This window comes from Vulpes vulpes, chromosome 9 (genome assembly GCF_048418805.1).
Source record: "Vulpes vulpes isolate BD-2025 chromosome 9, VulVul3, whole genome shotgun sequence".
In the NCBI taxonomy this organism is placed as follows: domain Eukaryota; kingdom Metazoa; phylum Chordata; class Mammalia; order Carnivora; family Canidae; genus Vulpes; species Vulpes vulpes.
Genome location: NC_132788.1, coordinates 103,800,569 through 103,816,098, shown reverse-complemented (window position 1 = coordinate 103,816,098; position 15,530 = coordinate 103,800,569). Strand labels below are relative to the sequence as shown.

Genomic DNA, 15,530 nt, shown 5'->3' with positions numbered 1-15,530 from the left:
TCACCGGGCGCCCCAGCCAGCCTTGGGGAGATGCCAACATGCAAGCTCTTTCTAAATTATTTTATTCAAGAAGGTGGGGAGGACAGACAGGAGACTGAGCTGAGCCCTGAGTCCCTGAACCTCCCAGCTCAGCCCCCACAGCAGGACAGGACAGAAGTTAGGGGGTAGGGACTCCAGCCCTACCCAGACAAAGTTGGGGACAGACGAGACCCAGGAATACCAACTGATTGTCCTCCAGGCTGTCCTCCAGGAGGGCGACGGCTGGGGCCCGCCCTGTGTACCTCTGGGATGAGGCTACTTGGGGGTGCTGCTGCCCTTCTTGGGAGTAGTGGGCTTCTTGCTCTGCCAGAGGTGGCCCTGGATGGTGAAGGCGTCTACACTCATGGACATGGTCTTGGCAGGGATCTGGGTAAAGCGCTTGCGATCTGAGTTGTACTTGTAGATGCCCTCAACCATGGCGGGCGTGACCGTACGGGGGCCGTAGCCTGCCAGCCGCGTCAGCTCCTCTGTCTCCCCGGACAGTGTATACAGGGCTCGGAACTGGCAGCTCGAGTCGCGGAAGAGGATCAGGAAGTGGTTGGCCTTGCTCTTCTCAATTTCCTGGTTGGGCGGTGGAAGCGGTTGGCCAGCCGGCAGGGACCCCCTGCCCCGCCCACCCCCTGGCCCCCCAGCCCCGGGCGCAGGCTCACCTCAAGGATGCGGTTCTTCTGCGGTTCGTTCACCTTGCCCGCCAAGCAGCAGTGAGACAGGGCGTTGTGGATGATGAACTTGTTGGACTTGGCGCTGGGCTCCTTGTACAGCCGCGGACCTAGAGGGCAGGGCGGTCAGCGGGGCCCGCGGGGCCCACGGGGCACAGGCCGGCCTGGGGCTCGCCAGCTCCGGCCCCGCTTACCTGTGTACTCAGGCACCGATGCCGGGGACGAGGCGTTGCTGCCGTTCTCCCAGTCGCGCTCACGGCTGCCAGGCAGGCGGCTGGGGGACATGAGGCCGGATGGGGACGGAGCCCTGTGGGGGGACAGGGGAGGACAGGGAGGCGGTCACTGGCAGGGGAAGCCTCCCCAGAGGCAGAGGGACCAGGGAGAGGTGGGCCCAGGACCCTGCAGAGTGGGAGACGTGCACGTCCATGTATATACTCTGGCCGTAAGACACCTGGTCCCGCTCGGGCACACAGGCGTGTTCCTGAGGCCTGGCCACAGCCCCCCTTGCACACATGCACTGGACTGTGCCCTCCTCCCTTCAGTGGAAGACACACACGGACCGAGAGGGCACCCACCTGCCAGCGCCAAACTCACCGAGACGTGGGCCTCTTCACGCCAAGGTTATGGGGGGCCTCGTTGGCCACAGTCGATAGTGACAGGGTGGACTGAGAGTAGACTTTGCTGAGCCGGGAGCCTGGGAGAAGAGGGCACGGGGTCATCCCTACCCTCCACTGGGCTGGGGGGGTGGGTGGGGGAATGCTCCCACACAGGCTGTGGAGGGAACGTGGGGTCAGCCCCGCACGAGAGCCTCACCCTGTACACTCCAATTGAGATGGATCTCCCCCGACCCGCGGGGGAGAGGGCTGTGCCCAGCCGGCTGTGGGGAAGCCTCCCCCCTCCCCCCCCCCCCCCAGGAGGCTCTTGTTCCTGAACAGCCCTGAGAGGGCCTCACATTCCTTAAGCCCTAAAGAGGACTCTGGGCCGGTTCTGTCCAGCACACCTTACCCCGCTATAGCCCCCATATCCTTTTGGAAGTCCACCAGGCATGGGCCATCCCCCCAAGGCCCCCATCACCCCCATGTCCTCATGGGGGGTCTCAATAAGCCCTGGACAAGGGGTGTGTGGCAGGCACCATCCCTGACGCCCCAGCCCTACAGGGTCCTTACCCAGCAGGCCACGGGCAGGGCTTCGTGCCAGGGCCGAGTCATCACAGCAACCAGAGCGTGGCCGGGGGGCCCTCCGCCCGCCCCGGCCCGGCCCCCCGGTCCCCGCAGCCCGCGGCCGCAGCACTTTGTCAAGGTCATCCATCAGCTTCAGTTGGGCCCTGCGTTCATACTCAAGCCGAGTGAAGTCCCCCCGCCTGGGGCCCACCTCTTCCTCCACTGGGGCCCTGGCAGCAGGGGCTGGGGTTGCTGAGGGGGCCACGGGAGCTGGGGGAGCCGGGGGGCCTGAGGTCACCTCCTCCTGGGCCAGCCTGCAGGTCAAGAGTTAATCAAGCAGTCAGGTGGGTCACGGGTTCACTGGTGGCAGGGTCCCAGGCAGCACCCAGCCTCACCGAGCGGCCTCTTCCCTCCGCTGCTCCTTCTCGGCCTCCTGCCACTGTTTCCGCCGACGAGCCTCCTCTGCCCGCCGCTGCTGCCGCTCCAGCAGGCTGGCCCGCTTTTGGGCCATCTCGTCCTCGGGCTTGTCTTCATCCTGGGGACAGGCACCGAGTCCAGCGGCTGTCCCTCCCCTAGTACTTCTGTCGACCCCGCCTGCCACTCACCCCTCCTTTCACTTTTGTAACTGGTCCGAAGGCGCTTAGTCGGTTCCTGCTTTGTGCACAGCCCTATGCTGGGTGCCTGGGCAGACTGGGTGCTGTTCACACCAAGCGCTGAATTAACCCAGGGAGGAAGGCCGCCTAACGGAGCAGAAGTAGCTGCCTGCTGCAGCACGGGGAGGGACCTGTCCTCACCTGGGGGCACTAAGCGAGGCTTCTCGGAGGAGGCGGCAGGCAGCCTGGGAGAATGACTCGGGCTTCACTGGGGAGGGTTGGGAGGGGAAGAGGATATTCCAGGCTGAGGGGACAGCAACTGCAAGAGCCCTGAGGCTAGAACAAGCCTTGTGGGCCTGGAACAGCAGGGGCCAGGGTGGCTGGGGTGTGGAGCTGGGAAGGGGACAGGGCAGGTGGGAGAGGTGAGCAGAGCCCAGAGCCAGGAGGGGGACTGTGTTCCACAGTCTGGAACAAGGGGGACTACAGAAAAGTTTAAGTGTGTGTGTGTGTGTGTGTATGTGTGTGTGTGTGTGTGTGAGAGAGAGAGAGAGAGTGATGTCTGGCTCCTCAGTTGAAAATGGCCAGGCAGGGGATCCCGGGGGGCTCAGCGATTTAGCGCCACCTTTGGCCCAGGGCGTGATCCTAGAGTCCCAGGATCGAGTCCTGCATCCGGCTCCTGGCATGGAGCCTGCTTCTCCCTCTGCCTGTCTCTGCCTCTTTCTCTATCATGAATAAATAAACTCTTTAAAAAAAAAAAAAAGAAAGAAAACAGCCAGGCACGGAGGGGTGGGGTGGATAGTAGATGCCAGTCAGGACATGACTGCCAGCGTCCAGGCGACACCACTGGCCTGGGCTGGGGGTGCTATGCGGTGTAGGATGGGGAACTGGCAGGGCCGCGGTGGAGATCGTGTGAAGGAGAGAACACGAGGGAGGAGGTGCCACGGCAGACCCCGGCCCTGTCTGTCCACCCACTCCTGCCCCATCTGTCACCCACCTGTGTACCTCTACCCACCACCCACCCATCGATCCATCTGCCCACCCCCACCCGGCTATCGCCCTCCTGATTATCCACCAGCGACCCCACTCCCCCAGGCCCTTCCCCACCCACTCCAGGGCCTCTCACCTTGTAGAAGAAGCCCAGCCCAGCCCGGGGCTCTCCCTCTGAAGATGCCTCTTCCTCTAAGGAGTCCTCAGCACCGGGGGGGCTCCCGTCTCCCTCGTCCTCGGCTGTGGGCTCTTCCAGGCTGCCCAGGGGGATCTCGATGAGGCCGGGCCGGGCCACAGGCTCCTCTGGAGGTGACCCCTCCGCCAGGAGGATAGAGGAGCGTGTCTGCACGGGCACCTGGCTCGGCGAGAACTTGCGCAGGTGGGGGAGGCTGTCTACATCGTGGGGAGGCGTGAGCACCCTGGTCAGGGGCGCCAGCCGCAGCTCCGCCGGCCGTGCGTGTTTCGGGCTTCGGGGCGTCGGGCTGGGGCCGGGCCCGGGGCTGCGCCGGGCAGCTGGGGCTCGCCGAGCGGGGCTGGGAGAGGCGGCTTTGGGACCCGCCGTGGGACCAGGGATGACCCAGGCAGCGGGCGGCGGGGCGGGCCCGGGGGCTTCAGGCGGGGCCAGGAGCCGCTGCTGCTGGTCCGTGAGCCTCTGCATGTCCCGCTGCAGGGAGCTCAGCGCAGCGCTTAGCTTGCTGACCGCCCGGTTATAGTCCCCCAGCCCCTCAGGGGGCACCGGGCCCAGTTCGGGTGAGAAAGTCACTGCCTTGGGCCGTGGGGACGGCTCACCCTGGCCCTCACCCGCCGGCCGCTCCCCACCGGGGACCAGGCCCGGCTCCACCTCTGCGTCCCCTCCGGCCTCCCGTGGCTGCACCTGCAGGAAAGCGCTCTTGCCCAGTCGCTGGCGGTGCTTGGCGAAGATGGCCTCGATCCGTCGCTTCTGAGCCTCGATGGCCCGCCGTTTCTCCTCCAGCCGGGCTCCCAGCTCGCTCATCTCTGAGCTCAGGGCCTCCGGTGCTGTGGGGGTGGCCGCCGGGGACCCTGCCTCGGCCTCAGCCTTCACCAGCTGCTTCTTGCGTTCTGCAAAGCTGGTCATCTTCACTTCGGAGTTGCCGGCCGCGGGGGACGAGGCTGCTGCCTTCGGGGAGCCCTCGGATAGGGCCAGCGGTTTCGACACCTCCCCGGCCAGGCAGGGAGATGGTTTCAAGGGGCCCTCGGGGTGGGGCACGTAGGTGGGTACTTTGGTGGGCCCATCGGGCAGTGGCTTCGAGGCGCCCTCGAGTGGGTAGGAGGAAGCCAGCGGCAGTTTGGAGGAGCCCTCAGGGGAGTGGAGGTAGAAGCTGCCGTCGGCAGCCCCATCTGGGAGCAGCCGGGGCTCGGCACTGTGGATGATCTGCAGGGCCTCCTCGATGGTAGGCAGGTCGCCAGGCTCCGGGGGTGGCTGGACGGGGGTCCGGGCTGGCACAGGGCGCGGGGGGCCCAAGCTGTCTGAGCTGACGGAGCGGAGCAGGACGGGGTCTCCCATGACGACATCCACATCGCTGTCCAGGCCAAAGGGGGTGCTGAACGACACTGCCTGGGAGAGCGGACGGCTGGGCGGCAGGAGGGAGGGGTCAGCCCCTGGGACGAGCCCCAGCCCCACCCCTGCCCAGCCTGCTCCACCGGCCAGGCCCTGGACATGCGCTCACCTGAGCTGACGGTTCCAGGCCTTGCCGAGGGCCTCCATGTGGGACATGGACGGGGAGGACTTCAGGGACCCTGGGGAGGGGTGGCAAGTGGTCACTCAGTGGCCACTATGGAGTCACTGGTGTCCCTGGGTGGGGTCTGTCAGGGGTGTCACTGATGGGGCATTATGTGGACAGACAGCTGGGGGTCACTGTGGGGGTCAACAAGTGTCACCGTGGGGCCGTTGAGGTGCCAGAGGGAGACCCAGTGGAGGGATCAGGAGGAGACATGATGTCTGCTGAGGCCGTGTCTGGGTAGGGGTCTCTCCAGGGACAAGCCGTACCCCTGCCCTCACCTGTGGATCCACGGAGTGGGGACTGGGGGCCGCCGGGTGACAGGAGTGGGTGGCGGAAGTTGAAGACAGGAGAACTGCCAAGAGACGCGCGTTAGCAGAGGGACCCCCCAGCCCCGCCGCCCGCACCTGCTCACCTCTCCCAGGAGTGAGAACAGAGCCTCCCCTAGCCCGGCCGCAGAGCCCAGCGGGACGAAGGGCCCATCACGGCCACCGAGACTCACCCAACAGGGAAACTGTACCTGCAGCCACTGCTGTTCTGAGCGGGAGAGGCCTCCGTGGCCCGGGGGGAGGCCGCTGCAGCAGAGAGAGCACGTGAGCGAGGGCCCAGCCTCCCTACCCCGCCCCGCACCCAGGGGCCAGGCCTCACCATGACCGTCTGGCAGGTCCTTGGCCTGTACAAAATCAGGTTTCAGCACCTCAAAGCACATGAACATCTCGGCGAGCAGCACCACCAGGTTGATCTGGAGGCAGAAGGCAGGGTCAGCCGCTGGGAGCCGTGGCCCGGGACGCTGGCCTCAGCCCACGAGGCCTCAGGACGGCCTTACCTTGAGGGGCGGTGGGACATAAAGCAGGTCCTCCAGGGACAGGGGGCAGCCGCGAGGAAGGCGGGAGGCACAAAAATCCTGCACCAGCTGGAGGTTGTACAGGCTGTCCGCCACAGACATGGGGTCCTTGAGGCACACCTCTGTGGGGACAAGAGACCTGGGTCCCCAGCTCTACGGGAAGGAGGACGGGGCCCCGGGGAAGCGAGGGCCTCCTACAGGCCGGGCCTCACGCTAGGTGCCTTCCACAATACCGGTACTAGGACAAGCTGCTCCTTCAGGTCTTTGCATCTGTTCCCAACTACCTGGAGAATTAGTCCCCCCCAGGAACTCAAATCTGAAAGCTCTTCCTGACCACCCAGCCCCCACCGGAGCACTTAACATCCAGAATGTTCTGGATTCACTTAGTGTCTTTCCCTCCCAACTAGGATGTGAGCTGCCTGAGGTCAGGAGCAGTCTATACTGTTCTCACTGGACCTCCAGCACCTAAAACAGGATCTGGAGTTCTATAAACTTGTAACAGGAATGAATTATATGAAGTACAGAGAAGTTTAGACACTTGTGTAAGGTCACACAGCTGCTTGCAGGTGGGGGGCAGGGGGAGAAATGTTCACACCCTGGCCTTCCAGTTCTGGAAAATGCACTCACAATTCTTGCACCACTCTGGGGCGGATGCCTGGGTGCCAAGCTCCCAAGGACAAGTGTGGCCCACGCGCACCCACTCACCCTCGAGTCGCAAGAGCTGGGGACAATAGCAGTGGATTGTGGCAGCCAGCGCGGCCCCACTTGCCAGATCCTGGAGGGTGGTCACGGTTGGAAAGCAGGGGGCGCGTCGGGCCACAGCTCGGTCCTTGCGGTATCGGATCTGTGGGCAGGAGCCAAGTTAGGCCAGAGGTCAGGCTGGCCCCGGGTGAGCAGTCATGCAGGCTGGGTGGGGGGGCCTGGGGTATCCGCCATGAGGGGGCGTGAAGCTGGGGGTCCCAGAGCCAGAGTGGGGCCAGCCTGGAGCGGGGGAAGGGCAGCAGCAAGAGGCAAAGGAAGTGTCTGCGAGCAGCCAGGCCAGCAGCGAGGGCTGGGGCAGGACTCCTGGGACCCCGGGGCGGGGGATACATTACCATGGGGGGTTTGCTCCCCGACTCCTTCAAACAGAAGGCAATTGCGTGCTGGGGGGAGAGGAGCGGCCGTCAGCGGGGCGGGAGGCGTGCTGACTTGCTGGGCCCCCAAGCACACCTCCAGGGGAGGGGGAGATAGCCCTGACCCTGTCGTGAGCCCTGGCCATCCAGCTCTGACTGCGCTCTGGCCGGCTTTGGGGACCCCAGCTCCTCCCAGCCTGGAGGGACCCCACAGAGCAGCCTCCCATGCAGGGGATCTCCCCCCCCACCTCACAAAAGACCCAGGCCCCAGCTCGGGGAGGGGATGCAGAGGAAGCAGGTAGGCAGAAGGAGAGGAGCCCCCAACCCAGGCCCAAGAGTGGAAGGAAGGAGGCCCCAGAGTGAGCAAAGGCGGGGACCCTCTCCAGCCCAAGGCCTCCCCCTTGTAGGGGTCACTTTCTCCTCGTGCTTCGGGGATGGACAGCCCCTCCCACCACTGTCACCACCATAGCTGGGATTTGTCCTTAGGGAACCTGGGTCTTAGGAAGGTACTTCCACCTTCTTCTGGGTTGGAGGGTCTTCCTGTTGGCTAAGGGGGTCTTCTCCACGTGCCCTGCCCACCGGGGTGAGGATCCACGCATCCGATGGGTTAGAGCCCTCCCTTCAGGAGTGTTAGCAGCTCAGCTTCCAGCTCAGCCGAGATGGACGAGCCGGGGAGCTCTGCCCTCCTGATAACTCACTGCCAGAAAGGTAACTGGGGGGTGGGGGGTCTGCCCTGTGAGTTAATAGCAGATTCGGCTCTTCCCTCGGACTACAGAGGGGTTCTCTCTGTCCCCCAGGGCCGGGGTCCCTCGTCTTCTGCTCACAGCTGGGAAGAAGTAGGAGAGGGAGCGGACAGGCAGGCAGAACGGACACACAGAGAGACAAAGCGACGAGCAAGGCAGGCAGACGGGGCGGAGACACAGCCCCACTTACAGGAACCAGCTTCCAGTACCAGCGTGTGGGGCACTGATGCCAGAGAGGCAGAGGGGGGAGCAGCAGGAGAGGCGGGGGGAGAGGGCAGAGAGAAAGAGTCACCTCCAGCCCCCCCAGTGCAGGAATGGCCTCCTCCACGGCACCCCTTCCCTGCCCACCCAGCCCTCCAACTGTCCTCGCGTCCGGCCATCCGGCCATCGCCCTAGCCTCACCGAGGGCTGTGCTGGGGCCACCCCATCTGCAGGGGCCACGGGAGAGGCTCTCTGGGCAGCTTCCTGCTCAGTCTTCTCCTGCAGCCGCCGGATGGTCTGGGGAGCAGGGTGGGGTCAGTGCGCAGGTCACCGGGCGGTCCTGGCCCCCAGCCCGTGCTAGCCTAACCCCACCTACCGTGTCCACCCAGAAAAGGAGCTTGTGCTCCAAGCTGGCCAGGGCCAAAGGACCGGGCAGTGTCTTTGTCCACTCGAAGGCGAAGGCAACCATGAGGGCGTCAATGACAGCCAGGTGGGCTCCCTGTGGGGGTAAGGGCTGAAGGGTGAGGCCAGGGCGAGGGATGGGGGCTCCCCGGGCCTCTGAGGGAGGAGAGGAAGAACCTCAAGGTATGGGGGTTCGCGGCGCCTGAAGTAGGAGGGGCTTGGGATGGGCCACGGTTAGTGGGTGGGGCTTCAGGGAAGGAGCCAGGATAAGGTGCTGGAAGAACCACTTCTGGCGGGCCATTAGAGCATGTCAAGGGCCCAGGATAGTGCCAGGGGAGAAGCCAGGCCGGGTGGGCGGAGCCTTCGGGGGGGAGCCAGACCTGGTGGGCGGGACCTCTGGGAGGAGCCAGGTCGGGTGGGCGGGGCCTCTGGGGAGGAGCCGGGCCTGGAGGGGAGACACTGGGGAGGAGATGGGCCTGTGGGTGGGACCTCTGGGGAGGAGCCAGGCCTGTGGGCGGGTCCTCTGGGGAGGAGCCAGGCCCGTGGGCGGGGACTCTGGGGAGGAGCCAGGCCCGTGGGCGGGGACTCTGGGGAGGAGCCAGGCCCGTGGGCGGGGACTCTGGGGGAGGAGCCAGGCCCGTGGGCGGGGACCCTGGGGGAGGAGCCAGGCCCGTGGGCGGGGCCTCTGGGGAGGAGCCAAGCCCGTGGGCGGGGCCTCTGGGGAGGAGCCAGGCCCGTGGGCGGGGCCTCTGGGAGGAGCCAGGCCTGTGGGCGGGGCCTCTGGGGAGGAGCCATACCCGTGGGCGGGGCCTCTGGGGAGGAGCCAGGCCTGTGGGCGGGGCCTCTGGGGAGGAGCCATACCCGTGGGCGGGGCCTCTGGGGAGGAGCCATACCCGTGGGCGGGGCCTCGGGAGGAGCCAAGCCCGTGGGCAGGGCCTCTGGGGAGGAGCCAGGCCTGGCGAGGGGGCGGGGGCGGGGCCTACCATGAGGATAGGCTGGTGCCTCAGGTCGGCCTCCTGCACGGGGCGCTCCGGCAGCGCGGGCACTGTGCCCCTCCTCGCCAGCAGGGCCAGCAGCGCAGAGGGGCTGGGGGGGGGCTCGAGCTGCGGCAGCGCCTGGCGCCAGGCCCGGCAGTAGAGCTCGGCCGAGAGCAGCAGCCGCGTCACGGGGGGCTTCACGTGCTCCTGCGCGTACTGGTCGGTGTAGAAGGGCTCCCACAGCTCCGAGGGCACATGCTCTGTGGGGCGAGGGGGTGATGGCGGGTCAGGGCCCACGCACCCGTGGGGAGGTCGGCGCCGGGACGGAGGCTAGGGGGCCTGGGCGGAGGCCCGCAGGTGTGCAGGTGTGCAGCAGTTCGCCAGAGGAAGAGGCTGGGGTGGAGGGGCCTGCACCAGCAGAGGCCAAGAGGTGGGAGAGCACAGCGCCTCGGGGGGAGGGCGGCTCCGGGACCGGAGAGGAGGCAGCGTGGGGGCCACCTGCGCAGCGGCTTGCCAGGAGGTGGGTGGGCTTGCAGACCCTCGGGCGGTAACAATGATGAGATCACATAATCGATCTCCCCGGGCGCCCCACAAGCCTGGGAAGCAGCAGCCAGGGCACAACCAGGAACTCCAGAAACAGGCACAGAAAAGGAAAGTAACCTGCCTAAGGCCACACAGCTGGGCCACGCCGACACTGGGATTCAAAGCCAGGCCTTTAGCAGACTCTACACCCTCTCTCAGCTTGGGGTGGGGTGGGGTGGGGTGAGCTGTGGGGTGGAAGGCTGGCTGGCAGGGGATGGAAGGGGGAGGTAGCAAGGCTGCAGACATTCTGGGGGAAGAGGGGGTGACTGGTCTCCACCTGGTGACTGAAGGGTGGAGGCAGGGGAGGCGTCCGGGCCCGTCAGGTGTGACTGGAAAGAGGGCTAAGGTGGGGGTACAGGAGGGGCAGCAGGTGAGGCAGCACAGGCTGACTGTGAGGGCCTGGGCCTTAGGAGAGAGGTGAGAGCACCTTGCAGAGGCGGCCACGGAACCCCTGAAAACACTGAATGAGACAGGCAGGGCAGGAGGAGGTCCGAGGAAGCCCCATGCAGAGGGAAGGGGTGGGGGGGAGCCCCCAAGCAGGATCCAAGGGTGGGGAGGAGAAAGACCAGAATAAGCCACCAGGAAGATTCTCTGGGGAGGTCTGGGAGGAGGTGATTGAGGCCAGCACCAGAAGCCTGCCCTCGTGGGGGTCTTCCAGGGAGGCCCCGACTCTTAATTCCAATCCGAACAGTTTTGTCTTTTGGGGTTCTGTGTGTCTGAAAGAACGGGAGGCAGGATTCTGCTGCTTAAAAATGTTTGCGCCTGACCTACCAGACCCTCCCCAGGTGCCTGTCGTCACAGCCCTGCTCCCCAGAGACGCCCCGCCCTTACCTACAAGGACCCAGGCATCTTCCCCTTCAGTCCCTCCCTGCCCCGGCTCCTCCACCTCCTAAAATCACACTTGACCTCCCCACTTCATGCTCCACTCCTGTGGAGAGTTGTGCCCACTCTTGCCCCCTCAGGGCAGCTCCTTGAAAGAAGAGAATTCTCCAGGCTTCCTTCCTTCCACCTGACCCCCATCCCAACCTCCCTGATCCCGGCTCCTGCCCTCCCAGCTCCCAGCCTCCCCAAGGCCAGCAGCGGCCCTCCAACGCACAGTTGTGGGCCGTATCTTGCCTGGGCGCTCTGCCCAGCACCTCCTTATTCCGGAAACCTTCCTCCCCCAGCATCTCCCAGCTTTTTCTCTGTCCCACCACTCAAGCCAGGCCTCCTCCCCACGTGCCCGGTCAATGCCAGGCTGCTGACAGCTCGGTCAGGGCAGCCCTGTAAGTGGATATGTACTCCCCACCCCATGATGGCTTCCATGGCCATCTGACCACTGCCACCTGCTGCAGCCCAGGCCTTGTGTCCCACTGCCCTCTGGGCATCTCCCGTGATGCTCAGTACCTTGCTCAGTACCTTGTTCCTTCCCTCTGTGAGAGAAATTGCAGGGAGAAATCACCATCTCTCCTCCTGTCCACCTCCCCCAACACCTAAAGTCCTTGGGTTTCAACCTCCTGGCATCTCCCCAGCCCCAGCTCATTTCCTGCACCCACAGGCAAAATTAAACAAATTTCTTTCCTGCAGGACATGTCAGGACCTTCAAGATGAAAAAAACGTGAGCCAGGCCTACCAATAGCTAATGCTCATCAAGCACTTCCTCTCTACCTGTGTGTGTGCCTACACCTGGCACTACTGGCATTGCAGCTGGATACTTCTTTGTGTTCAGCAGGGGGTGGGGTAGGCTGTCCAGGGCCTTGTAAGATGAGCAGCAGAGTCGCTGGTCTCTATTCACTATATGCCAGGAGCACCCTCCTCTAAGTAGTGACAATGAAAAATGTCTCCAGACACTATCAAAGGTCTAAGAGGCAAACCACCCCACCCCACCCCACCCCACCCCCGCTTGAGAGCCACCGCTCTCTACTAAAAATGTTTATTAGGCATCTATCATAGTGTAGTGCCGTCTGACAGAAATACAGTTTGGCCCACATACGTCGTTTTATTAAACTTTGTAGTAGCCCCATTAGAAAAGTAGAAACGAGGAACCCTAGGAACATATTTAACCCAATACATATCTGATACTATCATTTCAACATGTAATTAATATAAAAGCCTTATGGATGAGATATTTCACTTTTTTTTTCTTATATCAAGTCTTTAGATATCAGGCCACGGTGTAGTTCACTTACATTTACAACACATCACAACGAAGACCAGCCACATGTGGCTGTGGCCACCACCCTGGACCACCCAGCTCTACAACACAGCTAGCATGTACTTATACCACGGCCGCCTTGCATGCATTTGCTCGAGTAACCCTTAGGACGCTTGCTCTTAGCCCCATGGTCCCAATGAGAAAACCAAGGCCCAGAGAGCTAACTTGCCCAGGATCACACAGCTAATAAACGGCCCAGCTGACATGAACCCAGTCTGCCCAGAGGTCACACTGATGCTCTGGCATGAGGGACTTTGGTGCGGTGTTTCCCAAACTTGCATAGAGATGGCACCCTTTGTTACCTCTGAGTTAGAGTCCTGGAGCCCACCTGCCTGCATTCCCACAGCCTCCTCGCGCCTGTGCCTCCGGGCCACCAGAACTGCCTTCCCTCTGGGCAACTACATATCTGATCTCATTTTGTCAAGTCCTCAAACATGTTCCATGGCTCCCCAGCACCCTCAGATTCCCCCCTCCACACACACACACACACACACACACACACACAGAGCTTGAGAGGCCCTCCTCTGTCCCACCAGCCTCTCTCATCTCCCACCTCCCTCAGCCACCACCCACCACGGGGACCTGCACAGTCTTCTCTGAGAACTCCCCGCTGGTCCAAACCCCCAGGCCTTTCTGCATGCGGGTCTCCTCCCTCTGGCGAACTCCTAAAAGCATCCCTCAAGGTTCAAACCCTCCCTCCTCGGGGAGACTTCCTTTCTCCTTCCCTCCCAGGCAGAGCTCAGGGATTTCCTCCTCCTGCCCCTAACAGACTCCTCTACAACACAGACCTTATCACCCTAAGCAGCAATGATCCGGTTTCATGTCCCATCCCCCTCTCTCCCAACTCCACCCCCATCATCTCTGTCCTGAGCACCCAGCACCAGCCTGGCACCCAACGGGCATGGGTAAAAAGTCCCAGAGTTCATGAATCAAGCAGATCTCTGTTGCCTACTTCCCTCTCTGGGCCTGGTGTTCCCACCTTCCTCAGCCGCTCCCTCTGTCTAGGGAAGGAAGGTCGGAGGAGGACTGCATCTGACCCTCAGGGAGGATCTTGGACAGTGCAGGGAGCTGGCTCAGTGAGAACAGAACTGGGTGAGTCAGGGCATCCCGATCCCAAGAGACCTTCACTTTCCTTTCTGTGAAATGGGACAGTAATTTCTGCTCCACGGTAATCTTAATATTCTTAATAAAAATGCCACTACTGGGGCACCTGGGTGGCTTAGTTGGTTAAGTATCTGCCTTCAGCTCAGGTCATAATTCTGGGGCCCTGGGACCAAGCCCCGCATTGGGCTCCCTGCTCAATGGGGAGTCTGCTTCTCTCTCTCCCTCTGCCCCTCCCTGCTGCTCATCCTTTCTCTCTCTCTCATTCTATCTCAAATAAATAAATAAATAAAATATATTTTTTAAATACCGCTACTGATCACGGCAGCAGTGACAGCGAGCAGCCGTTTAGAATGCACTGTCTGCCAGACACAACGGGAAGAAATCTGAGGTCTGCCTCCAGCAACTCTGTGAAGGGGGTACTGGGATCCCAATCACCCAAGCCCTGCCCTGGCACTTAGTGGGTGCCCCACAGTCATTTGCAAAATGGGTAAGTTCCCCCCTCTTTTACAGAGGGGGAAACAGAAGCTTTATAGAGAACTGGGCTAATTCGTCCATAACCTGGTGGAGCCGGGACTCAAAGCCAGTTCTGATTCCCAAAGTCAAGCCTTCTAGGGCCACGTAACCCGGGCCGTGAGAGGCTGGGGCAGACCTGGGTCTCTCCCTGCCAGCCTCCTTTCTTCCTCAAGCAGATCCTCGGGGAAAGGCAGGCCTCAGAGTGGGCCCTGCACGGGAGGGTGCTGGGAGAAAGACACAGGCTTGGGCGGACCCAGGAGATGGGCAGCTGTCCCCGAGCCCCACACCCAGAACAGGTTGATCTGGGAAGGCCACTGAAGGGGGGATGGGCTGTGCCCAGCTGGTGCCAAGACCAGTGGACAGGCCGGGGGGAGAGCAAGGCGTCCCCCCAGGACTCTCGGGAAGGCCCGGACCTTAATTAACCCTGGCTGCCGGGTCACAGGCCCTGGCTCGCAGCTCTGGCCTGAGTGGCCGGCCGGCCCTAGGGCCCTGGTTTGGCGCACTCAGGCCCTGGCACCCCGGGGACCCACCCGCAGCGTTGCCCCTGGGGGGCCTGACTTCCTCCCCCATGTGGGCCTCGGCCAGCCGAGTGGAGGCTCTGCCCCAGCGCGAGAAGGCCCCCCACCTGGGCCCCCACCCCCGCCGACCTCGGACACGCCGATTCCCTTCTCCTGGGCAAAATGGGGGTAATAAGTCACAGCTGCCAGCCGCTGCCCGGGGCCCTGGAGGCGCAAGAAGGGGCTCCCGCAGCTGCCCCCGCCGCCCGCAGCGCAGGGAGGGCGGCCGCGGGGCGTGGGTCCCGGCGGCGGCGCGGGGGGCACGGTCCTCGCGGGGGCGGGATGCGCGTGTGCAAGGGGGGCCCGGCGCGCAGGCCCGCCCGGGAGACCCCGCCCCGCTCACCTGGGCTCCCGGACGCCGGGGTCCCGGCGCCGATCGGGGCCGCCGGCCCCACCCCCACCGCGCTCCCGCAGCCGGGCGGGCAAAGTCCGCCGCCGGGGCCGAGCAGGAAGCCCGGAGGCCCGGCGCGGCGGGGCCGGAGCCCGGGGCCCCCCGGCGGCCGGCGCTATTGTTCCCACGGCCCCGGCCTCCGCCGCCCCGCCCCCCGCACCTGCCGCCCCCGGCCCCGTACCTGCGCCCCCGAACGCGGCCCGCAGCACCCACGCCAGGCTGGCCGCCGCCTTGGCCCGCGAGAAATCGTACTGGTCCAGCGACTTGATCTCGGGCACCAGGAAGGTCCTCCGCAGCGGCCCGGGCCCGGGGGGCGCCGCCTCCACCATGGCGGCGCCGGGGCTGCGGGCGCCCGCTCCGCGCTCGCTCGGGCTGGGCTGGGCTGCGCCGCGCTCGCACCCGGACCGGGCCCGCCGCCGCCGCCGCCGCCGCCGCCGCCGAGCCAGGTGCGGCCGCTCGCGCTCGCGACGCAGCGTCGGCCCCGCCCCGGGGCGGAGCCCAGGTGCGCCCCGCCCCCGGCCCAGACCCCGACCGGGTCCCCGGGCCCCGCCTGGCCCCGCCGCGGGGTGGGGCGGCCCGGGCTGCGGGGGCGGCGCGCGGCTGCGGAGGGGCGCGGGGGCGCGCGTGCGCCGGGGCGGGCAGGGACCCTCCGCTTGCGGGGGGGGGGGGGGGGCGGTGCTGGCCCAAGTGTGTCCCCTCACGTGTGCGCGTGAGCATCCATGCGGGCCCGTCC

General features: G+C 64.5%; 1 protein-coding gene across 5 annotated transcripts; it reads right to left on the bottom strand.

Annotated features, from left to right (window-relative positions):
- Window positions 1–45: 45 nt before the first annotated feature.
- Window positions 46–15,231, bottom strand: CAMSAP3 (calmodulin regulated spectrin associated protein family member 3). Of its 5 annotated transcripts, none has more exons than XM_072721540.1 (19): window positions 14,979–15,231; window positions 9,463–9,716; window positions 8,454–8,576; window positions 8,279–8,374; window positions 8,067–8,099; window positions 7,116–7,163; window positions 6,727–6,865; window positions 6,004–6,143; window positions 5,826–5,919; window positions 5,698–5,752; window positions 5,459–5,532; window positions 5,127–5,196; window positions 3,575–5,030; window positions 2,254–2,393; window positions 1,865–2,172; window positions 1,293–1,392; window positions 893–1,005; window positions 690–808; window positions 46–600 (listed from the first exon to the last, which is right to left on the bottom strand). In XM_072721540.1, the coding sequence occupies exons 1-19, from the start codon at window positions 15,124–15,126 to the stop codon at window positions 295–297; spliced, it is 3,816 nt and encodes a 1,271-aa protein (XP_072577641.1). In that variant the 5' UTR covers window positions 15,127–15,231; the 3' UTR covers window positions 46–294. The 5 variants fall into 5 exon arrangements, with proteins under 5 accessions (XP_072577641.1, XP_072577645.1, XP_072577644.1 ...); XM_072721544.1 differs by having other exon boundaries at window positions 3,575–4,979; XM_072721543.1 differs by lacking the exon at window positions 7,116–7,163.
- Between the last annotated feature and the right edge of the window lie 299 nt (window positions 15,232–15,530).